Consider the following 25094-nt stretch of genomic DNA (forward strand, 5'->3'; position numbering starts at 1 on the left):
TGTATTCAGTTTCGTGATGCAGATATTTTGGGGGAACTGGCAAGTAGCTAGAGAGTTTGCTCTCTGTCATTGTATCAAGAAAGGACCCTAAAGAGACTCGGTTGCTGCTTGATAACAGTGTGTCTGATCTGAGATTTCCTGTGTGGTGTTTGACAACATTGTTCAAAGTGTATACAGCATAAAAGTTTCACTAGAAAATATCCAGCCTGTTACTGATTTCGCCTCCCAGCAGAAACTGACCTGACCTGTAAGTGCCCCACCTGCTCAGCTGAGTGGTGAATACTAAAATAAGTCCTGAAAGTTCTCTTCAATGTGCTTTTACTGTCATCTTGCCAAGTATAACAAAAGAAGATAAATGTAACCTTTTTCAGGAGACTATCCTAGCAATAAATATTTTAAATAAAATTTAATAGGTCACAGAAAAACTCTGAGATATGTGCTTCAAATATCAGCCTCAGTGACAGTAAATTCACAAATCCTGTGGTGTTTATGCAGAAATAAGCCATTACCGTACATCCATGACCTGTTCATGTACATTTATCAAGTTTTGGCCACATAAGACTTAGATAAAAGAAAAACAGACAAAACATTTTCACAGCAGTCCAGTCTTTCTGCTAATGGCCTGGAGCTGGGATCCTAACTCACTGATAATTAGGGTAGCAAATGACCTGTCTCATCATAATTTTTAAGTATTGTTTGCAAAATTAAGACAGGGTTTGAGGTTGGATAGAGGGTAACACCTCTGAGAAGATGCTGTGTTTAAAATGTTAACAGGCAGAGGCTGAGCTTCCATTGCTAACAGATGTGAAAAAGCTTTAGTACATGAAGGGCTCATGACGTGCTTGCTGTTTCTTCTACTGAAGGTAGCTTGTCCCAAATGGGCTTCTGAATATGTTCAGGTAGTTTCTCTAATTTGGTCTAAAAACAAAACAAACAATTATACCTATCAATTTGCACCTTAGATGTGACAATTCCCTCAGAATAAATTATTTTGCTGTATTCATATTTACCCAAATCAAATTGCAAATACTTAATTCAGGTACATGAAAGTACCAAGTAGCAGAAGCCATTTTAAGAATAGCATAGCTTCCATCCCCTCTTCATCTTGTGCTTTCCACTGTTTGGATCCCACGCTCGCCAGCCCAGAATTTCTGCACGTTCCAGAAATTACACTTGCTATTAGTCCCAGCAGATCTCAACAGCTACCATCTGTCATCTGATTCATCTTAAAACTAGACTCATCCCACAGCTCTTATTAGAAATACAAGAAAGCAATTCAATTATACCTTTTTTATTTCCATGGCAACCCCTTCAGGTAAATTTCTTTGGATGTATTCCAAATAGACATCAGCTGTACTGCCAGTTAAATGTTTTAACTAAAACACAGAAAATGTTTTAAAAATAAAAGTAACCATATTTTCTGCTATTAGCATATCACTGTATAATGATATAGGCACACACTGATAGGCAAATTTCCTCAGCGTTAGAAAAGCTGAAGAAAGCACTTAGGTTCAACCTTCCCTTCACTACAGGCAAAAGATTAGCCTCATCTTTGCACTCTCATACTCATGCACAGTTAGTAGGAGAAGGTACTCCCAGACTCGACGTTTGCTTAACACACGTATTCTAGAAGCATAGAAACACATACACCTTTGTTTACTTCTAGATCCTCCTGAGATTAACTTGTAATTTGATTAGTGCAGCCTATATTTAGAAAGGCCGCCCTGGGTATTATATAACATCCTATTATGCTAGGCACACTACACACATACATTAATTGACAATCTCTTCCCCTCAACAAACATGGGTGGTGGCCAGTTTTTGTTGTTGTTTTTGTTTAAGAGGAAGGTAGTTATTTTTTAAAGGCAACTGTGGGCTGGTTTATCTGCCATTTTGTTCTAATTTTTAATTAACATAAAAGATACAATGTGGAAAATGGTGTGCTCAGAACCATACTTTTCAGTAGTATTATTTTAATATAAGGTACATGAATTGCATCAGATATAACAAGTATTCTCTTTAGTATCCACAGAGAGGATTAGGAAGTTCTGCATGCTGGGGTTAAATGTAAAATCAGTACACACATATTTCAGGAATTTTAGTGAGTGTCAAACATTAAATGCTTGACAAAAGTCATTTTCTATACGTGAAGTTCTATTTGAGCTCTCTCCTTTCCTCAAATACACTCACTCACCTCCAAGCATCTATAATGTGTCCTCATTTCATACTGAACTCTGTGCTTCTTGAAAATGTGTATTGACTTCAGAAGGGTGAATCGTTCTATCTTCCTGGGAGGTTCATGTCTAAAATGCAATCATTTAAATATATTATTTCATATTTTAAATCACATTCATACCCCTTTTAGATCAAACCACTGTTTTCAGTATCTACATAACCCACCGGGACTTAATGCCAGGATCCCTGCTTTAGTTGACATTTGCACAAGTGAATGAGGCAGTGTGAAAAGTACCAGTGTATTTTGGTACCGCAGCCATATTTTGCCTTAATAACTATTAAAAGACCTGGGGGAAAAATAGGCCCACTAATTTCAGCTAGTGATAATGATAACTAGGGGGCTGCTTGCACAGTCAGTGATGCTGTCCTTACAGCAAGTCTGAAATGATACTTTAAAAAAATACACACAACCCTAGGCAAGATTCCCTTTTCTATAAAATGTTTTGCTGTTTAAGATAGTGTTGTGTGTGTAACAGCTGTTGATTTTGGCTTTATGGTCCTTGAACTATTATTGTATCCTACTGCTATGTGAAAGGCACCATGTAAAACCAACTTTAAAAAAAAAAAAAAACCTGTGTAGGATTTTATAACAAGGAAAATAAATTAAAACCACTTGTCAGGGAAATATCCCAATGGCTTCAAATTAGTTAAAAAATGCCATCAGTGTACATCTTTCACTTCTGAAACACTTAGCAAAAGTAAATTCCATACCTCAAAAATCTACAACTATGGATGCCATAAGGGGTGGTGTTTTACAAGTAGCAGCTGAGAACAGGTCACCTACACTTACACTTTTTCAATGGAGATGCCAAGTTCTTTAGCAGCAAGCACTGCAAAATATTCATAACTGTCCAACACAGTTTTATCATGGCCTTTAACTAAAACTGATAATTTCCTGTATAATGTGTCCGGTTCATCTGAAATGGATACCTACATTTTGTAAGAAAAAGACAGTTAGGTGATAAGTCTATACTTCCCTTAATTAATTAATACAATACACATTTATCTTATACACCCAACTATCCTATATGGGGGAAAAATACTATAGGCAGCTCAACCTAATTGTACTTTATAGTTTTGTCAGCCTGTGACTAATTTGCCACTATTACCAATTCTGTGAAAGATGACAGACCTGTGCATGACTTAGGGTATAAATACATTTAAAAACACTCCAGCTAAGCCCATTGGCCTAGATTTTTCTGTAGGTATAGGTAATCCACCTCCCCAAGAGGCAGTATTTAGGTCTATGGAAGAACAATGGAAGCTGTCTACACTGGGGGTTAGGTTGGCTTAATTATGCTGAGCATATTTAACTACACCCCTGAGTGACATAGTTAAACCAACTTAATTTTCTAGCGTAGACCAAGCCTCTAAATTTTGAGCATTCAGAAGTTCTTGACCAGGAGAGTGAGGGCTCTTCAAGATGACTCAGGAAAAAAAAATGCAGTAAGTCTTGCAATAGTTGAAGTTAAGAGTAGAGCTCAGCGACTTCTGAAGAGTTGCAGATTCTTCCCTAAAACCAGTCTACTATTACTTTTTTTTGGCACTGGAGAAGTCACCTTCTCAGGCCCTGCATTGTCGGCAATTCTCTCTGTAGCAGAAGAGAAATACACAGGACTCCCTCCACCAGGATAAGATGAAACATAAGTAAAATGGGAATTAAAATTTCTCCTTTTAAAGTATCTACCATACGTATTTTAAAATGAAAGGACTTTCCACAAGAATACAACATTTCTATTCTAAATGGAGATTGTATCCCTAGGACCTCATTTGCATCCGACGAAGTGGGTATTCACCCACGAAAGCTCATGCTCCAAAACGTCTGTTAGTCTATAAGGTGCCACAGGACTCTTTGCTGCTTTTACAAATCCAGACTAATACGGCTACCCTTCTGATATTAGGACCTCATTGAAAATGAGACCTCAATGAGTAATAATCCAACTCATACTATAAATATTCTTTTCCTAATGGGATTTTGCATAATTAAAAAAATACTCACCTATGCTAAAATAAGTCTGAGTTTGTGTATTTGCTTTGTTACTGAGAATGTATATAATAAGTAGAGGGTCTACTTAATCACATACCAAAGAATTGTCCATATGATGGTGTAAATCTCTGTGGAATCCTGAGAACTGAACCCACAACAAGTCCTTGTTTCTAGATGGGAGGAGGGAGAAAAGACCACATTTAACATGATTACAAATTAAGAGCTCAGGGTTTTTCAGACTTCATTATTAAATGTTATACTTACAGAAGAAAACGATATTGCTTTGGCATATCTCTGCTTGAGTAATTTACAGGAAAAGTCCCTAGTCCCTGTGAAAATAAGTTAAATCATCAGATGGCATCTTTCAGATTAAAAGTTATCAGCTTAATGTAGATTTGTTAAAAGCTAGTTATTATTTTCTAGACAAATAAATAAATGCAAGTCTGGAGGTACCATGAAGAACTTAGCATATGAAAGATTAAATGCATCTTTTTGTAGAGAGGCTCTATAGTAACTTGAAATCTGTGCATAGTGTTGGTGCAGAGCAATGAAACACATCCTGGTTAGAGGAGTTTCGTTCTTGCTCCAAAAGTGATGGCACAGAAGGGAATGTAGACCAAGTAGTTTGGAATGGCTGCATGATTGGTATAAAAAGGCAGCAGCTGCTATTCCAGTGCATAAGCCTGAATAAACATCACTTTGATTCCTAAACAAAGTTCATTTACACCTAGGGTCTATAGCGAACGTTGCCCTCAGTTGAACACATTGTAAAATGACTAGTTTAATTAATTTGTATGGTATCTTTCTAGAAGGATTCAGAACTAAAGTAATATGGAAATTACCTTTACTTTGTGCAGAAATTCCACATTAAAGTTTGTGTGTTGGAAATGCAAATCTGACTAGCTCACACAGAAAATTTTTTTGGATTAACAGTTACTTTACTTGTCAATATATTACCATTACATGAATACAAAAAAAATATGAACTCATTACCTAATATATATGCCTACCTACATAATCACTAGCAAATAAGACGACTGAGGAAGAAACTAATTGATTACCAATGATACAAAGTCATAATTATAAGAATACCCTGAGTTAGAACTCAATACAAAAATTGAATATTACTAATTTTATTAGCACAATAACGGACTCCAGCATGTGATGTCATTCCATTTCTGAATGCAGGATATAGCAATATATAGAGTATTTCACAGTACAATTACAGTCTTTTTGTCTTTGTTTTCATAGAACAACAGACATGTTAGCTCTGCCCCTGTGACAATTCACCCAAATTTGGCCAAGTTACTTGTCTATGAAAAATCAGAATTTGCACATGCTCAGTAGAAACGTGTTAGAATTTAGCAGGTAAATTATCAGGTAAGATTCTATCTCTAGTGAGCACTCTCCACCCCAAATAGCTCCTATGGGGCACCCAGACTGAGCAGGCAACATCCCCAGAGTGACTGAGCCTGTTCCAGTCCAAGGCTCCAGGGGCTAAGCAGGACTTGTCCAATCATTGTTGCTCTTAGCACCCAGATGCTGGGGCAGTGGAACTCAGAGCAAGGAGACTGTCTCACCTATACTCTCAATGGTCCCCCTGCAGCACCCAGGAGGAAAAAGAGGATGCCTCACTGGAATTTAAGAGGGAGAAGGGAAGTCACAGAAACAGGCTTCACAGCGGCAGAATAGGACAGGCAGGGAAAGAAGGGTCTGTAACAGCAAAAGCACACTCACTTCCAGAATCTGGAACAGAATCCAGGATTCCCGAGTCCAACTACTCCTCTGCTGCCTAGTAAACAGCTGTGAAACCCAGTGGCAAGTATCTCCCTTTAGTGGATGGTCCACACAGGAGAAAAGCCTGCTACTGCTACCAGTCACTTCATTAGCTCAAATGGTAGAGACCTGTGCTATGTATCTAAAAGTTCCAAGCCTGCTATTGAGCCAAGCCAGGATCAATTTTCAGTTTTGTTTTGTTTTTAAAATAGGAAATTACATGCAAAAATCTATTTTAAAATAAAGTTAATGTTCCAAAGTCAAGCACTTAAAAGGGAGAACGTGCTAGAATTAAGGTTTTCCATGCAACCGTAATGTGTCCCCTTGTGCATCTAGTCTTTAATTACATGATCACATTCTATTTTTCCCACAAGACCCCTGGCTTATTCACTCCACACTATAAATTGTGTTCAGGAAATGAATCAGGCTTGTGAATGAAGCTGTTGTCTGCAGGACCTCTCTCATTTGCTACAGAAGTTAGGAGGCGTGTAGTGAAAAGACGGTTACTCACCTTTGTAACTGTTGTTCTTCAAGATGTGTTGCTCATATCCATTCCAGTTAGGTGTGCGCGCGCCACGTGCACGTTCATCGGAAGACTTTTTAACCCTAGTAACACTGAGTAGATCGGCTGGGCGCCCCTTGGAGAGGCGCCGCTATGGCACCGGATATATACCCCAGCCGACCCAGCCACCCTTCAGTTCCTTCTTGCTGGCTACTCCGACAGTGGGGAAGGAGGGTGGGTTTGGAATCGATATGAGCAACACATCTCGAAGAACAACAGTTACAAAAGTGAGTAACCGTCTTTTCTTCTTCGAGTGATTGCTCATATCCATTCCAGTTAGGTGATTCCCAAGCCTTACCTAGGCGGTGGGGTCGGAGTGAGATGTGGCAGAGTGCAAAACTGCTGAGCCAAAGGCTGCATCATCTCTAGACTGTTGGACCAGAGCATAGTGCGAAGCAAAGGTGTGGACCGAGGACCAGGTAGCTGCATGACACCTCTCCTGGATTGGGACATGGGCCAGGAAGGCGGCTGATGAAGCCTGAGCTCTGGTAGAATGTGCAGTGAGATGGCCCAAGGGAACATGAGCCAGGTCATAGCACGTGCGGATGCATGCCGTCACCCAAGAGGAGATCCTCTGGGAGGAGACAGGTAGGTCTTTCATCCAGTCAGCCACAGCAACGAAGAGTTGGGGCGATTTCCGGAAGGGCTTCATCCGATCGATATAAAAAGCGAGCACCCTACGGACATCTAAGGAGTGTAACTGCTGTTCCCGCTGATATGGGTGAGGCTTCGGGAAGAAGACTGGAAGGAAGATGTCCTGATTGGTGTGGAAGGCCAACACCACCTTAGGGAGGAATGCCGGATGTGGTCGCAACTGTACCTTGTCCTTGTGAAAGACAGTATATGGTGGGTCCACCGCTGGCGCTCAAAGCTCGGAGATTCATCTGGCTGATGTAATGGCTACTAAGAAAACTGTCTTCCAGGACAGGTATAGCAGCAAGCAAGTTGCCAACGGCTCGAATGGTGGAAGCATAAGCCTGCTTAGGACTAGACTGCGGTCCCAGGTAGGGGCAGAGCGGCGTACTTGGGGGTAGAGGCGCTCCAGGCCCTTGAGAAATCTAGTAACTAAAGGATGGGAAAACACGGGAATGTCCACTCTCCCCTGGATGGAATGTAGAGATGGCCACCAAGTGCACCCTCAGAGACGATATCGCCAGGCCCTGCTGCTTAAGCGACCAGAGGTAGTCCAAGATAGTGGGGATCGAGACCTGAGAGGGAGTAGTAGGCTGCGTTTCCACTTGGCCAGATACGTTGACCGAGTGGAAGCTTTCTGCTACTCAGGAGTATATGTTTATACCGGAGCAGAGCAGCGTAACTCCGACCTGTTTAGCCACGCAGGAGCCATGCTGCGAGGTGGAGGGCCTGCAGGTCCGGGTGGCGAAGATTGCCATGGTCCTGCGTTATGAGGTCCGGGTGGAGAGGCAGGGTAATTGGGCTGGCTATGGACAAGTTGAGCAGTGTGGTGTACCAGTGCTGTCTGGGCCATGCTGGCGCGATCATGATTAGGTGCGCTCTGTCTCTGTGGAGTTTTACCAGGACCTTGTGAACCAGCGGGAACGGAGGGAAGGCATAGAGCAGCCGGTGCTTCCACGACATGAGGAATGCGTCCGAGATTGATCCCGGTGAAAGACCCTGGAAGGAGAAGAATGCTTGGCATTTCCTGTTTGTGAGAGAGGCGAACAGGTCTATGTGGGGAAAGCCTCACTTCTGGAAGACCGAATGAACATCATCTGGTCTTATCGACCATTCGTAGCAGAGGAAGGATCTGCTCAGCTGATCCGCTAGAGTGTTCCAAACCCCTGGGAGAAAGGACGCTACCAGGTCTATCGAGCGGGCTATGCAGAAGTCCCAGAGTCGGATGGTCTCCTGACAGAGGAGGGAAGATTGACTCCCTCCCTGTTTGTTGATATAATACATGGCAGTTGTGTTGTCTGTAAACACTGAGACACAACGGCCCTGTAGATGCTGCTGGAATGTCTGGCACGCCAGGTGGATCGCTCTCAGCTCTCGGACATTTATGTGAAGCGTCAGCTCCTGTGGTGACTAAAGGCCCTGGGTACGAAGGTGTCCGAGGTGAGCCCCCCATCAGAGAGAGGATGCGTCCGTTGTCAGGGACAGTGAGGGTTGTGGCAGATGGAACAGTAACCCTGCACATACGAGGGAGGGTGTTAGCCACCAGTCGAGGGAGCGTAGGGTGCTCGGGGGAATGGTGACTATTGTGTCTATCGGGTCCCTGCCCAGATGGTAGACCGAAACACGTTTGGAGGGGTCAGAGGCGGAGCCTGGCATATTTGGTCACATAAGTACAGGCAGCCATGTGACCTAGGAGACCAAGACAGGTGCGAGCCGAGGTCGTCGGGAAGTTCTGCAGACCTCGAATGATCGTTGCCATTGCCTGGAATCGTGGCTGGGGTAGGTAGGCCTTGGCTAGATTGGAGTCCAGGGTAGCTCCTATGAAGTCTAGCCTTTGTGTGGGGACCAGTGTGGATTTGTCCACATTGAGCATCAGGCCTAAGAGTGTGAATAGGTCCCTGACAATGTCTATATGCTGTCTGACCTGTGTCTTGGAGGTCCCTCTGATGAGCCAGTGGTCCAGATACGGGAATACATGTATCCGACGTCGACGGAGGTCTGCGGCAACTACAGTCATGCACTTTGTAAACACCCTTGGGGCCGTGGAGAGGCCAAAGGGGAGGACCGTGAACTGGAAGTGCTGGTGTTGGTTACAAGGTGAAGGTACCTCCTGTGTGGAGGAAAAATGGCAATGTGAAATTACGTGTCCATCATATTCAGGGCAGCATACCAGTCTCCAGGATCCAAGGACGGGATAATGGTCCCTGGGGAGACCATGCGGAACTTCAACTTTATCATGAACTTGTTGAGGCCTCGCAGGTCTAAGATGGGCCTGAGGCCTCCTTTCGACTTGGGGATCAGAAAGTTCCGGGAGTAAAACCCTTTGCCCTTCTCTTTGTGGCACCTGCTCTATTGCTCCTACGGCAAGGAGCGTCTGCACCTCTTGTAGAAGGAACTGCTCGTGAGAGGGGTCCCTGAAGAGGGACTGGGTGGGAGGGTGGGAAGGCGGGGATGAAACAAAGTGGAGGTGGTATCCTTGTTTCACAGTGCGTAGGACCCATACGTCTGAGGTCAATTGGGACCACGCCGGGAGGAAGTAGGAGAGGCGGCTGGAGAAGGGAGGAAAAGGATCCTGTCCTGAAACTGGTACACCGTCCTTGGGCATACCTTCAAAAGGTAGAGTTAGGCCCCGCTAGTGGTTTTGAGGAGCCGTAGTTTTGGGCCCCCTGGGGTCCGGACTGGAGTCTACGGCCACCCCGCCCGCGCCATCTGCTAAAGTCTTGCCTGTGTCTGGGCACAAAGTATGGGCGGTGAGTCTGGGGACGGAAAGGTCTGCGTTGGGTCACAGGTGTATGCATGCCCAAGGAGCGCACTACGACCCTGTTGTCTTTCAAGCTTTGTAGCCTGGGGTCAGTCTTCTCCAAGAACAGACCCTTACCATCGAAGGGTAAGTCCTGGATGGTATATTGTAATTCAGGCGGCAGGTTGGACACCTGTAGCCATGAGATGCGTCTCGTGATACCGGAGGCCACAGTTCTGGCTGCCAAGTCAGCTGCATCTAGAGAAGCCTGGAGGGAGGTTCTGGCCACCTTTTTTCCCTCTAGGAATGCAGCGAATTCCTGTCGGGAGTCCAGGGGGAGTAGCTCTGTATATCTACCCACCTCTGCCCAGGTGTTGTAGCTATAATGGCTCAGTAGAGCCTGCTGATTTGCCACCCGGAGCTGTAGGGCGCCTGCCAAATACACCTTGTGGCCGAGTAGGTCCATTTGCCTAGCCTCCTTGGACTTTGGGGCTGGCGCCTGTTGGCCATGGCGCTCCCTCTCGTTGACCGATTGGACAACCAGTGAGGAGGGTGGACATATAGATACTCGTACCCTCGAGAGGGTACCATGTATTTGCGCTCGACCCCCTTTGCCGTAGGGGGGATGGAGGCTGGGGACTGCCATAAGGTGTCTGCATTAGCCTGGATGGTCCTGATAAAGGGCAATACCACCCTAGTGGGGGCATCTGCCAACAGGATGCTCACTACAGGGTCCTCGACCTCCGGGACCTCCTCCACCTGAAAGTTCATGTTGAGCGCCACTCTCCTGAGAAGGTCCTGATGGGCTCTTAGGTCTATTGGAGGCGGCCCCGAGGAGGAAGTCCCTGCCACTGCCTCATCTGGAGAGGAAGAAGATGAAACGCTGGGGACGAGCGGGTCCTGTATGGCCTCTTGCTCCTGTGCCGGTTCCTGCTCCAGTGGCACCGGGGAACCCAGTGGGTGGACTAGTGGCTCCTCCGTCCCAGGTGGAAGAGGACGACTAACTGTGGCCTCTGGTGCTCGGTGCTCTGATGAAGCAGAGCGGGCCAGAACTAGCGGAGCACCTTGGGCCTGGTAGTATGCCCAAGGTGTCCAAAAGGACCAATGGTGAGGTCCTGGGTCCTGAGACCGGGCTTCCTGAAACACTCCAGTGGGCACATCGGAATCGCGGTCTTGGCCATAGTAGCTGTCCACGTGGGAGGACACCGACGTATGCCTGGATGGTCATGGAGGAGCGGAGAAGCCTTGTGCAGATGTTCCAACGGACCAGGCTCCACTCAGTATCGGGGATGCATATCGGTACCGGGATCGAGAGCGGGACCTGTGACCAGATCGGTGCCAGGAGGTCGACCGAGATCTCGAATCCCGGCGTCGTGAATGGCTTCAGGAGGCACGGTGCCTGGAGCAGCGCAGAGAACTGGAGCAGTGCCACGGGTAATGAGCCGGTGAACGAGAGTCCAACCGGTGCCGTGAGTCTGACTGGTGCCATGTAGTAGAACGGTGCTGGGACTGCGAACGGCGTCAAGAGCAGGAGCGCCACCTGGACCTGGAGTGTCTGCAGGACCGTGATCATGAGCGGTGCCGGTCAGCTGCGCCGACAGAGGATGGTCTAATCAAGGTCGGCTTGCCTAGGGATTGGATTACCTTCACCGGCGGTGCCAGGGGTAGAGGCAGTGCCGAGTCTGTCAGGGCGATCAGGTCCCTCGCTGCTGAGAACGCCTCTGGCGTGGACGATATGATGAGCTCTACCGTGGCACGCGCCGGGGACCTAACAGGCACCGGACTTGACGGCGCTGATTTAGTTGGTGCCGCAGCGGGTGTCGGCGCCGGGCGATCCGACTTAGACGTACTCTCTGACTGCGGTGCGGTCGGTGCCGAAGCAGCAGGAGTCTTCGCCTTCCTCAACCTTGGGGAGAGGGAGCATTGTAGAGCCGACTTCGGTGCCGGTGACGTCCTGTGACGTGAGTCTTTAGGCGTACCGGTGTGGTCCGGTGCCACAGAGGCACTTCTGCTCACCGATTGACCAGCACTCTGTGCCGAAAGCGGAGGGGTGAGGGCTGCCTCCATGAGGAGCTGTTTAAGCCTGATGTCCCGCTCCTTTTCTGTTCTCAGCTTGAAAGCCTTGCAAATGGGGCACTTAGCTGTCAAGTGCGATTCCCCGAGGCACTTCAAACAGGAGTTGTGCGGCTCTCCGGTCGGTATCGGCTTGTGGCAGGCCGAGCACGGTTTGAAACCCGGTGAGCCGGGCATGGGCTCCGGCACCGGGTGCGGGGAATGGGCTACTCCCCGAACCCCGCTAACTATTACTAAACTAAACTAACTCTCTCTCTCTCTCTCTAAAAGGATTATAAATATATACACGATAACGAACGAGAACTACGAGTAGCTAGGGAAGGGGAGGTCAGCTAAGCCACGCTCCACTGTTCCAACGACCGACACGGGTGATAAGGAGGAAATGAAGGGTGGCTGGGTCAGCTGGGGTATATATCCAGTGTCACAGCAGTGCCACTCCAGGGGGCGCCCAGCCGACCCACCGAGTGTTGCTAGGGTAAAAAGTCTTCTGACGAACGTGCATGCGGCGCGCGCACACCTAACTGGAATGGATATGAGCAATCACTTGAAGAAGAATGAGGAAAGACTGTAAAAGAACTGAATAGTATTTCGGCCTCTGCCATAAAGTTCTTACGTAATGCTGACAAGTCACTTCAACCAAAACATTCACAGGTGGCTACAAATTGTGTACCTTATTTCAAAGTACCCAGCTTGAGACACCTGGAGTCAGATTTGCAGAAGAACTGAGCACTCAACTGCAGCTGAAGTCAATTAGAGCTGTGCATTGAACATATGAAATGCTACAAAATGCTAACTACTCTGAGAAATCAAGTCTCCTGATTTTAGTGAATACCTGATAGTTTTGACTTAACTTCTCTATGCCTTAGTTCATCACCTGTCCTACAACAGAGATAATACCACCTACCTAACTTACAATGGTTTTGTGAAGATAAGTTCATTAACATTTGTGAAGCACTCGGGTACTACTGTGATAAGTACCACAGAAAAGCGCATGAATGGCATGCAGAAATATTGAATGGGACTGCACATTGAATGAGTATAAAAGATATACTGAATTGCCACCCATACAGTTAGCACTGTCCAACTTGGGCACTGAATGAGGCAGGTGTCCTGCAGAAAAAATGGTGATAACGTAATTAAAGACTATTGTAATGCATATACACAAGGGGGCTAAATTAAGGTTGTACAGACAACCTTAATTCCAACGTTTTCTAACTTCTGACTCTGCAATCTTAATATAGTTGTTTGTATGTAAATATATATATACATGTTATATTCACTATGTGCTTTGTAAGCATCACACTAACTTTCATAACTACAGAATATTAGAGAGTAGCAGAATATGTTGAAATTAATGAGAAAGTTAATTGTCTATATCAAACGAATGAGAAGAGATGTTTGATAATTAATGTCCTTCCTCTCCTCAAAACAAGAGTGGGCATCTCAAGTTCACAATAGGTATTAAGTTTACACCTTGGTGCATTGTTTATCCCTTTTAATTGACTGAATGGCAGATTTATATTCTTACACACATTCCATTTTTTGCAATTTATGTTTTTAAAACTTCTGGACACAAACATTTGTAATCGATTCTGTGTTTAAAGTGATCTACTGTTTCATCAAGCTTTGTTTTTAAATCTTCAGTATGGGGAGTTATGCTCCTTTGTGGTATCAAACGTTATAGCCTTTTTAACATTATTTAAATGTGTAAAGCATTATTCCTGCACACTTTTTCCTTTCTTGCATTGTGCTAATAATGTGTACAGGGACATTACAGAGTCATGTGCTTCTGCTAAATAAAATTGACAGTAATCTTAAAATGTGTTAAAAGCTGGACTGTAAGGTAAATTGGTGAATACATATAGTGGGAGGGGCATTCAGCACCTATTAAAATATATGTTTTGTAATAGTTCCATTTATTCTACAATTTAAGTCAAATATTTTTTAATTTATTTCAAAAGCTGGCCATCCCACAAAGCTACAGATACTCTAACAAACTACAGTACAATGTAATTCAAATTCCATATACAGGTTGACCCTCCTGGCTAAACAAAATTGGTCCTCTCCTAACAACAATCATCCAAAAAAGAGCCTCAACTTTGTCCTCCTCCCATACACACTGCAGGAAAAAAGCAAATCTTGGAGCTTGGAATGTTAACACGTCTCAGGAAGAAAGCAAATTCCAAAGTAGAGGGACTTAATGGGGAACCCCAACTGGTAATTTACTCTCAAACTTGAGAGAACTCAAGCAACTTCTCTGACAATTGCTGCAGAAATTACATAGGGAAAACAGCAGTCCCTCACATAGCTTAGTCCCAAATCTTCGTTTCTTTCACTTCCACAGCATAAATTTCAAAATTAATTTTCTCAGTTAGATACTTCTCACATGCTAGCCATCTCTTTGCTTCATCCACCAAGTAATCTGTAAGCCACAGGAACCACGCCAGGGCACAACTGGGAGATGGCTTTTGGGGGCCACTATATCAGTGGCCATGAACAACAGATTACAAAATCCAACCAATTCATTGCTAAACTTGTCTTTCAGAAAGAGTACACTTCCAGAAAGCAATCTGTGATGGACCTTGATAGACATTCTACAAGGCTGGACCACTGAAACAGGTCTTTTGCTCCACTTGGATAGATACAGCCCTAAATCAATAGTCTTGGATAACAGGTGTATCTACCCTACCCTCCTCCAAAATCTGTTCTTAACTTGGATTAAAATAAAATAGAAAACACAGCAACTCTGCTTTCAACTCATTTGTAGTTTAAGTTAAAGCCTATAGGAGAGCCTGGAGTTGAACTCAAGCTACTAATCCATGTTAAGAACACCTTTTTTATATCCAAAGCTATAACCCTCAACTCTAGCCCAGATGTGTCCAGTGACATGAGTAGAGCAGATGTCCCCATGATTGTCATGTTAGCTACAAATCCAAGTCAATCCACAGGAATCATCTGTGTTAACATGGAAGTCAAAACACTATTAGCCAAAGCGAAGAATGTGAGAAATTCAAGCAGGGCTTCCGCAGCACAGCTGGTGAAACAGCAATATTAACTAAATATAGTCCATGTCTCTGACTTTAATTTAGAATTAAACAAACACAAAACTTAGAAATAGGGGTAAAGCCCCAAGACTGTTAACTCTTGGAGCGGGGCTGCCTATTTGCACTGCCTTTGTACAGCCCTGGCATGCTGGGCTCCTGGTCCAGGAGTTGGGCTCCCAGGTGCTACCCAGCCCCTCAAGGTGATGGTCTCTGCACAGCTCTCTGGGCCAGACACCATGAGCGGGTGTAGTGTGAAAAACTGCTAACTGATGTAATTTGCTACTAGTAGCAGTTACTGATATTAAACGGCTATCTGATCTCATCTGCTACTGGAACGGGATAGCAAATTGTACTCAGTAGCAGTTACTGATACGTAAGCTGGTTCTTATTTGGTGACTTGTCCTAATTTGCTAAAACTTGACAGTGTTGTTGGATGGAAGCATGAAGTCTTCAGCTTCCAAACAACCCTGCTTGGTGTACATAAGTATCAATTACCTCTTAATAGAGTGAAGTCATTTAAATGTCATTTATTTTGCAGTTTCCTTTACTGCGCTAACAAAACACAAGTGCAATACTATAAAGACATGTCATTGCTAAAACTACTAGCAAGTACTTACTTAGACATATTTTCAATGAGGACTTGTTATTAAAATATAAATAGCACAATAACAAAGGTAAATAATGAAGTGCTAAGAGTAATTCAGAGAATCCCAGCAGCAAATAAGACACATTTGTGAACTGCTATAAGACTTCAGAGCAGCAGCCATGTTAGTCTGTAGCCATAAAAAGAACAGGAGTACTTGTGGCACCTTAGAGACTAACAGATTTATTTGAGCATAAGCTTTCATGGGCTACAGCCCACTTCATCGCATGCATGCAGTGGAAAATACAGTAGGAAGAGCTATATATACATATAGAGAACATGAAACAATGGGTGTTCATGAGACTGCATGCAGTCATATAAACTGATAAGGGATTCTTTGTTTTTCAGGGCTGAATGTAAAATATTTCACCAAATCAAGTCTCCCTCAGCACCTCAGTAGGTTACATCAGACTGAGGGCTTGTCTACATCAGAAAGTTGCAGCGCTGGTGAGGGAGTTACAGCGCTGCAACTTTGAAGGTGTACACATCTGCAGGGCACAACCAGCGCTGCAACTCCCTGTTTGCAGCGCTGGCCGTACTCCCGTTTTGTCTCGGGTGTAGAGGATCCAGCGCTGGTGATCCAGCGCTGGTAATCCAATGTAGACAGTTACCAGCGCTTTTCTTGACCTTCGTGGAAGGAGGAAGCCTCTGGTAATCAAGCTGGTTTCCTTTCCCGGTTTGCTCTCTCGGTCCCGGAGCCAGCCAGCAAACCGCAGGGAAGGAGACCTGCTTGCTCGGGGTTCCGGGACCGAGAGAGCAAACCGGGAAAGGAGACCAGCTTCGCCGCGGTTTGCTCTCTCGGTCCCGGAGCCACCCAGCAAACCGCAGGGAAGGAGACCTGCTTGCTCGGGGTTCCGGGACCGAGAGAGCAAACCGGGAAAGGAAACCAGCTTCGCCGCGGTTTGCTCTCTCGGTCCCGGAACCCCGAGCAAGCAGGTCTCCTTCCCTGCGGTTTGCTGGGTGGCTCCGGGACCGAGAGAGCAAACCGCGGCGTTCCCGGTTTGCTCTCTCGGTCCCGGAACCCCGAGCAAGCAGGTCTCCTTCCCTGCGGTTTGCTGGCTGGCTCCGGGACCGAGAGAGCAAACCGCGGCAAAGCTGGTCTCCTTTCCCGGTTTGCTCTCTCGGTCCCGGAACCCCGAGCAAGCAGGTCTCCTTCCCTGCGGTTTGCTGGCTGGCTCCGGGACCGAGAGAGCAAACCGCGGCGTTCCCGGTTTGCTCTCTCGGTCCCGGAACCCCGAGCAAGCAGGTCTCCTTCCCTGCGGTTTGCTGGGTGGCTCCGGGACCGAGAGAGCAAACCGCGGCGTTCCCGGTTTGCTCTCTCGGTCCCGGAACCCCGAGCAAGCAGGTCTCCTTCCCTGCGGTTTGCTGGCTGGCTCCGGGACCGAGAGAGCAAACCGCGGCGTTCCCGGTTTGCTCTCTCGGTCCCGGAACCCCGAGCAAGCAGGTCTCCTTCCCTGCGGTTTGCTGGGTGGCTCCGGGACCGAGAGAGCAAACCGCGGCGTTCCCGGTTTGCTCTCTCGGTCCCGGAACCCCGAGCAAGCAGGTCTCCTTCCCTGCGGTTTGCTGGCTGGCTCCGGGACCGAGAGAGCAAACCGCGGCGTTCCCGGTTTGCTCTCTCGGTCCCGGAACCCCGAGCAAGCAGGTCTCCTTCCCTGCGGTTTGCTGGGTGGCTCCGGGACCGAGAGAGCAAACCGCGGCGTTCCCGGTTTGCTCTCTCGGTCCCGGAACCCCGAGCAAGCAGGTCTCCTTCCCTGCGGTTTGCTGGCTGGCTCCGGGACCGAGAGAGCAAACCGCGGGGAAGATGGTTTCCTTTCCCGGTTTGCTCTCTCGTCCCGGAACCCCCCTTGAAGCCGCCCAACAGCGCTGCAGTGTGGCCACATCTAACACCACTTGCAGCGCTAGTTGCTGTAAGTGTGGCCACTCTGCAGCGCTGGCCCTATACAGCTGTACTAATACAGCTGTAACAACCAGCGCTGCAAAATTTTAGATGTAGACATGGCCTGAGAGGAGCTGTCGTGACTAAGCCGTGAGATGCCTGTGATGCTAAGAACCCAGCCTTGAGAAGCCCATTCTGAGAGGAACTGTCCTGTGGGAGGGGAAATGAAGAAGTCCCTCTGCCCCCCTCGCTATTTTTGAAAACACTGGTCTCTCAGTCCACCGGGGTAACGGTCACCCCCTATGCCCCAGTTTTGCCCTCTGGCAGTGCCTCACCCCAGCACCTAGCCCCCTCCCTGACTTTGCCTTTCAGCCCCTAGCCTAAGCCTGCTTTCAGCTGCTTGAACCCCCGACCAGTCAATTTCCACCCCCCTGCTCAGACCATCCCCTGTCGATCTGCCCCCTTTTAACCCCGTACAAACCAGCAACGAAGTGTGTATCCACCCAGGAAAGCTCATGCTCCAATACCTCTGTTAATCTATGAAGTGCCACAGGACTCTTCTCTCCTTTTACAAGTAAGGGCAGTGACTTCAGCAGAGGTTACTGAACATGCTCACTACACCCTCAGTGGCAAACGCAGACCCAGAGCTGCGTCTCACACTGCACCGGCTGCGGCCGCTCAATTCTTGACCCAGCTGCCGCGGCCCCCAGGGCGCCAGCCGAGAAGCCCAAGCCCCGTTATGGGTCCGTGCAGCGGAGCCGGGAGTCAAGCGGGCTGCAGCCCCCAGGGCTGTAACGCCGGCACCTCTGCTCGGGCTGCGGACACCCGGGCGGGGGTCGGGGTCGGGGCCCTGGCTCGTGTCCGGCAGCGCTGGCGGAGGGGGCTGAGGAGCAGCCGAGGGCTCAGGTCAGGAGCGCGCTGAGCACTGGGGCGGCTGGACACGGAGCGAGGAAGCCGGGATGGCCCTGGAGGCAGGTCGGAGCATCGCTGGGGTGCGCGCGCCCTGTGGCTGCAGCCCGCCCCCGGTACCTGGCAGCACCGCCGCCACAAGCGGCTCACGCCTCCCCACGCCGCCATCTTGCTCACAGTCCCGCCTCCCCTGGCAACTTCCGGCAGCCACCGCACCGTAGAGCTGACCCGGGAAGGATAGAGCGGCCCCACCCGCAACCTGCTGCCATAGAGTCCGTCATCCCGCCGGTAACTAGGCAGCAGCTCGCGCTCGAGTAGCAAGTCGGCAGAGGAGCCAGACCCGCCCACGTGACACAGAACAGGCCCCACCCCTCCCGCACTGTCACGTCCCAAAGCTGCGGCGGCACCGCCCCCCCTCACCCTGCCTGAGCAGAGCGTCGGCCTCAGGCCCCCCCGTCACGTGGGAGCCCCCCGTGACAGAGCCCGAGGGGAAGGCGCCTCCGCTCCCTGCCAATGGCTGAGAGGCCCCAAGGCGGCTCCTCCGCCTTACACCCATCGTCCCTTCGCCAGCCGCGAGCCGGTTACATCTGCCGCCCAGGGCTCCAGGCCGGGATAGGCCCCAGGCACCATTTTCCAGTACGCGCCTGGTCTTTGCCCCCCTGGAGGCGCCCAGCTTGTCCCCGGCCCCAACCACCCTAGCGGGCCTGGGCGGCGCTGCCTGTGAGGACCCCCACCAGGCGTGAGGGCTTGGGGGGTCTTGAAACACGTATTGAGGATGCTAAACAATCGGCTCCACATTGTCTTGAGCCAGACACGCTGAGTGCGGCTCAAAAGCTTCTCACCTACCCTGATCCCATAAACATATTTTGTCTGTCCTGGCTCTTCTTTATCCTGTGCTTTCCCCAGCTAAGGGCTTGTCTACATCACAAAGTTGCAGCGCTGCAACTTAGGAGGTGTACACATCTGCAGGGCATTACCAGCGCTGCAACTCCCTGTTTGCAGCGCTGGCCGTACTCCCGTTTTGTCTCGGGTGTAGAGGATCCAGCGCTGGTAACCAAGTGTAGACACTTACCAGCGCTTTTCTTGACCTCCGTGGAATAAGCAGGTATCCCAGCATACCTGAGGAAGCCTCTCCGGTAATCAAGCAGGTCTCCTTCCCCACGGTTTGCTCCGGTGTTCTCCGAATCCCCCCCCAAGCGGGTCTCCTTCCCCGCGGTTTGCAGGGGGGTTCGGGGAACGCGAGAGCAAACCGCGGGGAAGGAGACCTGCTTCCTCGGGGGTTCGGGGAACGCGAGAGCAAACCGCGGGGAAGCAGGTCTCCTTCCCCGGTTTGCTCTCGCATTCCCCGAACCCCCCTTGAAGCCGCCCAACAGCGCTGCAGCGTGGCCACATCTAACACCACTTGCAGCGCTGGTTGCTGTAAGTGTGGCCACTGCAGCGCTGGCCCTATACAGCTGTACTAATACAGCTATAACAACCAGCGCTGCAAAATTGTAGATGTAGACATAGCAGGTGAACAGCACACTTAGGGTCTTTCATAGCCTCGATTATAATCGCTTTAGGCCAGCGCTGGTCAGGGTTGTAGTGCCTTGCATAACAGTGCTGTCGGCCAGCCTCACTCTTGCTATGTAGGGATAATGACATACTTTGCAACAGTCAGCAGTACTCATAGATCCTATCTGTACATACCCAAGCTCCAGCATGTGATTAACTACAAACTAAGGCAATCAAATCAAAAGTGAAAGCAGCTACATTTGCCTAAATCGTTTACAGCTGTATTAGAACTCTGTGAAATGCTTTTGAAACTGACACACCTAAGGCCTTGGCTACACTGGTGCTTTACAGCCCTACAACTTTCTCCAGCTATCTACACTGTGGAAGGACTGAGTAAACCTAGCCCATCCCTGACAGGTACTTACCAACATGTTAAAAAAAAAAACCAAAACTCCCATAGGGAGATTCCACATTTCCAGAGCTTAACTACCCTTGTATCTAACCTAAATCTCTTTTGCTGCAGGACTTTCTGTCCTACCTTCAGTGGACATGGAGAACAATTGATCACAGTCCTCTTTATAAACAGCCCTTAATATTTTTAAAGATTTCTCAGGTCACTCTCCCTCCCATAGTCTTCTTTTCTCAAGACTAAACATGCGCAGTTTTTGTAACCTTTCCTCATAAAAGTTTTAGAAAACCTGACCTATCTTTTTTTTTTGGTTACTCTCCTCTGGACTCTCTCCCATTTGTCCACATCTTTCCTAAAGCATGGGACCCAGAAGTGGACACAGTACTCCAGCTGAGGCCTTACCAGCACCATATAGCAGAATTAAGGAATGCTCTTTTAAAAAGCATCTATAAAGTAAACTATGTGTATATTATTTTTTATATATAACTTTGTTGTCAACCCCCTAATTTTTTAACAGATTAATTTATTTAAAAGAAATTTTCATCACGGTAGAAAAACCCAACAAACTACATTTTATCAAAAGTATAAAATTCACTAGAAAATACTGTCCTCTTTTTGGCAAAACTGTTACATAAAACCCTTTGATTTACAAATACAACAATTATTTGTTACAAAAGAAATAGTACTGAATATTCTATACATAGTGCTTTTTGATATGTACCAAGTATATGGAATCCAAACAAAAACCATCAAAAAAACAAAACAAATATAAAGTTGTGAAATTAAGCCGTCCTAGTGCAAATCTGAATAAGTTACATCCTGAAGTTAAATTGCATGCAAGTCAGATGCTAATAATATGAAGCTATATCTGGAAGAGATCACAAACTACATTAAATATGTAGTTTTTATTTCCATTGCTTTTCCACCCAAAAGTATATATATATACACTAGAGCTCCTAAAATATTTACAACCTTCTAATAAAATATATCAGTTAAATATATTTGAAAATAAGATGATTTTTTTCATAAAATATATTGATTTTCTATGTACAGACTTTACCAAAGGACTAAATCCAATAGTGAAACCATCCCATAATACATAGTTTTGCATCAGTAACTATTAGCAAGAAAACAACTTTTCTGAAATAAAACGAAGCCACATTTAGATACATCTAGGCAGAACAGAATCTGTATAACAGACTGTGCAACATTTTAAGAATATGGAGTCAGTGTTTGAGGCCTAACTTATTTAATACTATTTCAGGAATCTGCATTCTTTCTTTATAGGCAATCTCTTTGGTTATTTTCAACTAATTTTTATCATGGGTGTAAAATTAAAAGTTTGCCTGTCTCATCCTGAAGATCTAGGGAAAAGTTATGTGTATTTAACACAGGCATCTGGCTAATCTTTAGTTAGAAGGAACCCAGGTTCTTTTTTTAAAAAATTACTTCTGTGGGGGTCAAATCCAAAAATTTCTACAATATTTTTACTCAGTTCTTCAGGCAAAACTCCCATTGACTGCAATGAAAGTTTTGCCCGAGTTTGGCAGGATTGTCCCTTCAAGACTCTCTATATGCAGACTCCTTCCTACCAACCTATGAGGAGTGCCACTTCCACAGCATGCTTCCACTTTCTCTTCAACTCTACTGAGGAAGTCCCTTCACAGAGGAGCCCTTAGGGTTTAAAGCTCCATAAATCTGGAGGGGAGGAAAGGGGAGGAGAGTGGATGGGCGCTAGTCAGGTCTTTCCACCTTAAGCCCACAGACTCCAATGCAAGTTACTGTATACAAAGGCCCCGAACCTGCAAATACTTAAATGACTGTAGACTCCACTCACAAGAGTCTCAACTTCTGTGGACTGCCCAGAGCATGGGAGTCATGCTCCAGGGCATGGCAGAGAGCCAACTGTAAGTGTAGGGACACAGGCCTTCTGTCAGATCTCCTGAGATTCACAGGCATAGTGGGTGGAACCATCTGTTGTTCCACGGAAAGGGGGGGAGGAAACTCCACCCACCAACAAAAGAATTCACAGGAAACTTGCAACTTTAAAATGATGAGTGGTTTCAACTTACCTATAAGGGTCTTTCTTGATTAGCAGAGCATTTGACTCTGAGTAAGAACTTGAGGATTTGGCCTTGTATGTTTGACTTTAACACAAAAATAGTCTCTGTACTCAAGTAATAATCTTGTGTAGACAGCGGTCTTGATTCTCACTGCCTTTGCATCTTGATGGTCATTTACATCTGCCTATGGTGAGTGAAGAAACACTATTTGATAGTATTCTACCGCCAGTTTGTATTCATTTTGTACAGGTGTAAGTATACAAAGGGAAGACTATGGAGAACCAGGCCCAACATCTTGCTTGGCTCTGGTTAAGACAACATTTTGTGACTCCACATGTCAGATATTGTGCCAAATGAATGAAATATTCTTATTGTAAAAAATAATGGAGAAGATCTGAAATGATTTACATACAAATGTGTTTTAAAATTTGCAGTATTGTTCTCCTACACAGGATTCAGGAGAGCATCGGTGTTATCAGTGAAGCCTTTAAAACATTTACAGCATTTTATTTCAAGAAGAGCTCACAAACTGCCACTTAGTAATGAAAGGTCGTGCACCCAAGCACTGTCTAATCCTGCATGTGGTTTAGGTGCAACTCTATGAATCCAGTACTGTGTATCTGTGGAGAATGTGCCAAACCAAGGTTAATACAGATAAAGTTAGAGAGATCTCGTGTGCAGATCTTGGCCAAAGGGAAAAAAAAAACGGGAAGGGCGGGGAGGAGTTAATGTAAGCATTTTTCCTACCTTTGCTGGATAAATGTCACACTGAATACATACAAATCTGAGTTTGATGTAAAGACAAGTGATTACTCAAAAATAGCACAGGAATATTTCAGGACAGGAAGAATAAAAAAGGTATCTGTTTAAATTTTCAGAAATATTCTTTTGAAAGAGAGAAGATATACCAACAACATCCCTCCCTCCTTCTGTCTGTGGGGAAAGAATGTCTCTGGACATTTGCTGTCTTCCAGAACATGCTCCTGCACTGCTCAATTGTACAAAATCTCTAAAACCTCTGGGATGGCTATTGAAAAGCGTGATTTATTGTTACAATAGAAGGTATCTCCAGTTCTGTCCAATTACAAAGGTAGGGCTCCTAATCCAGTGTTCCAATTAGAGGATGTGAGTTTTTGCCACACTTTAACTGAAGTGAACCGCTATAGAATCATCTTCAATTCTCACACTGGGTCATTCAGAAATCAGCGGATCTCTCTCTTTTGAATCCTATTAAAATGGAAGCTCTAAAATGTACAGTATGAACAATATCTTTTGCAAGCAGACTAACAGGTACAGGTTGAGCAGTGTTCGGGGGAATGCATGGTAGTCACTCCTGTAATTATTTCATATTTAGTCAGATTTCTTTTTGTTACAGATACAAGAAGAATGCAAAAGGAAGAACACATCAAGTCAGCATCTCCAACAAATATGGAGTACTATCGGAAAAACACTGCAAGATCCATTGCAGGCAATTAATCCAGTCAGAAATGCACAACAATAGGACCAAAATGAGATGTGTAAAATGAAACAGTCCAGGTTATACTGAACTGAGAATCAGAACATTCTGAAGAGTTGAAGATTCAAGTTCCTCCCATAAAAAGGCTGGAAGGAAATGGAAACAGAAACATGAATTTCTCTGTTATATTTGTGGTTTTGAATAATCTCAGTGAAGCAGAACCCAGATAAAACACCTTATAAGAATATTTGTGCCAATTATTTATTTTTCCCCAACAAACAAACTGATTAAAAAATGGGTGGGAAGCATATCTTTTCCCTAGACCTGGATAAAAGAATTACCATTTTTAAACAGGTAGTTTAAAATCAATGGGAAATAAACAGGTTATCCGGGTTTCCTGACTGATACATTCAGGATGTTTTCAGTAGCTGTCTGCCTGTGACAACTCTACATTTACAACTCAGCATCATCCTGAAGTAAATCTGCATCTTCATCATCCAACAAGAGGTCAGCATTCATGACTTCAGTCTCTTCCATTACATCTCCTAACTCCTGAACAACATCATCTTCAAGGTCGTCTACATGCTCAACATGTTTAATCAAACTCAAGTGATCCAGAGGGATCACATCATGTCCAACTGGCCCAGTAGTTCTTGCAATAGCAGCTGCCATTTCTGCTGCAACAGCAGCTTTCTGAGCCTTCTGCCTCTGCTGTTCTTCCTGTTGTCTGTGGGTCTTCATATGAGCATTGCGACTTTTGATTTTGAAAAACACCCTAAAATTTCAAGAGAAGAAAGAACATTTCAGATGACATCCTATTGTCTCTATTCAAAAACACACTGATGTGCTTTGCTTTCTTGCCTTGAAAGAGATGATGGAGAAGAGAAATCTATGTACAACTTGGAGGATTTCAGGGAGCAATTATCAGGTTTCTGCAATCTAATAATAATACAGACAACTGTATGCTCTCTTCATTTAAACATTTATATGAATCCAATTGCTGCTGTATCTGAGTGCCTCACAACTGTCAATACACTTATCCTCCAAACACCCCTATCAGGTAAGAATGTGCTAATATCCCCATTTAACAGATGTGAAAACTTGAGGCAGAAAGAGACTAAAGGTGGGATTCACAAAGTATTTAGGTACCTATATACTTTTGTGAATCCCACCCTAAGTGATTTGCTCACAGTC

At 46.0% G+C, this 25094-nt stretch overlaps 2 protein-coding genes across 16 annotated transcripts in view; both read right to left on the bottom strand.

The window, feature by feature from the left end:
- Positions 1 to 468: 468 nt before the first annotated feature.
- Positions 469 to 18775, bottom strand: MRPS10 (mitochondrial ribosomal protein S10). Of its 5 annotated transcripts, none has more exons than XM_030557625.1 (7): positions 18707 to 18775; positions 4487 to 4551; positions 4320 to 4392; positions 3026 to 3165; positions 2195 to 2303; positions 1287 to 1376; positions 469 to 918 (listed from the first exon to the last, which is right to left on the bottom strand). In XM_030557625.1, exons 2-7 carry the CDS (start codon positions 4510 to 4512, stop codon positions 832 to 834), a joined length of 525 nt encoding a protein of 174 aa, XP_030413485.1. In that variant the 5' UTR covers positions 4513 to 4551; positions 18707 to 18775; the 3' UTR covers positions 469 to 831. The 5 variants fall into 5 exon arrangements, with proteins under 5 accessions (XP_030413485.1, XP_030413482.1, XP_030413483.1 ...); XM_030557622.1 differs by lacking the exon at positions 18707 to 18775 and adding an exon at positions 18599 to 18700; XM_030557623.1 differs by lacking the exon at positions 18707 to 18775 and adding an exon at positions 6455 to 6483.
- Positions 18776 to 20908: 2133 nt separating this feature from the next.
- The window catches only part of TRERF1 (transcriptional regulating factor 1), a 168656-nt gene continuing 164470 nt past the window's right edge, over positions 20909 to 25094 (bottom strand). For all 11 annotated transcript variants that reach the window (XM_030557612.1, XM_030557611.1, XM_030557609.1 and 8 more), the window contains one exon: positions 20909 to 24675. In XM_030557612.1, coding sequence (XP_030413472.1) covers positions 24354 to 24675 — 322 coding nt within the window. In that variant the 3' untranslated portion in view covers positions 20909 to 24353. The remainder of the gene's footprint in view (positions 24676 to 25094) is intronic.

Source organism: Gopherus evgoodei, chromosome 3 (assembly GCF_007399415.2).
Source record: "Gopherus evgoodei ecotype Sinaloan lineage chromosome 3, rGopEvg1_v1.p, whole genome shotgun sequence".
In the NCBI taxonomy this organism is placed as follows: domain Eukaryota; kingdom Metazoa; phylum Chordata; order Testudines; family Testudinidae; genus Gopherus; species Gopherus evgoodei.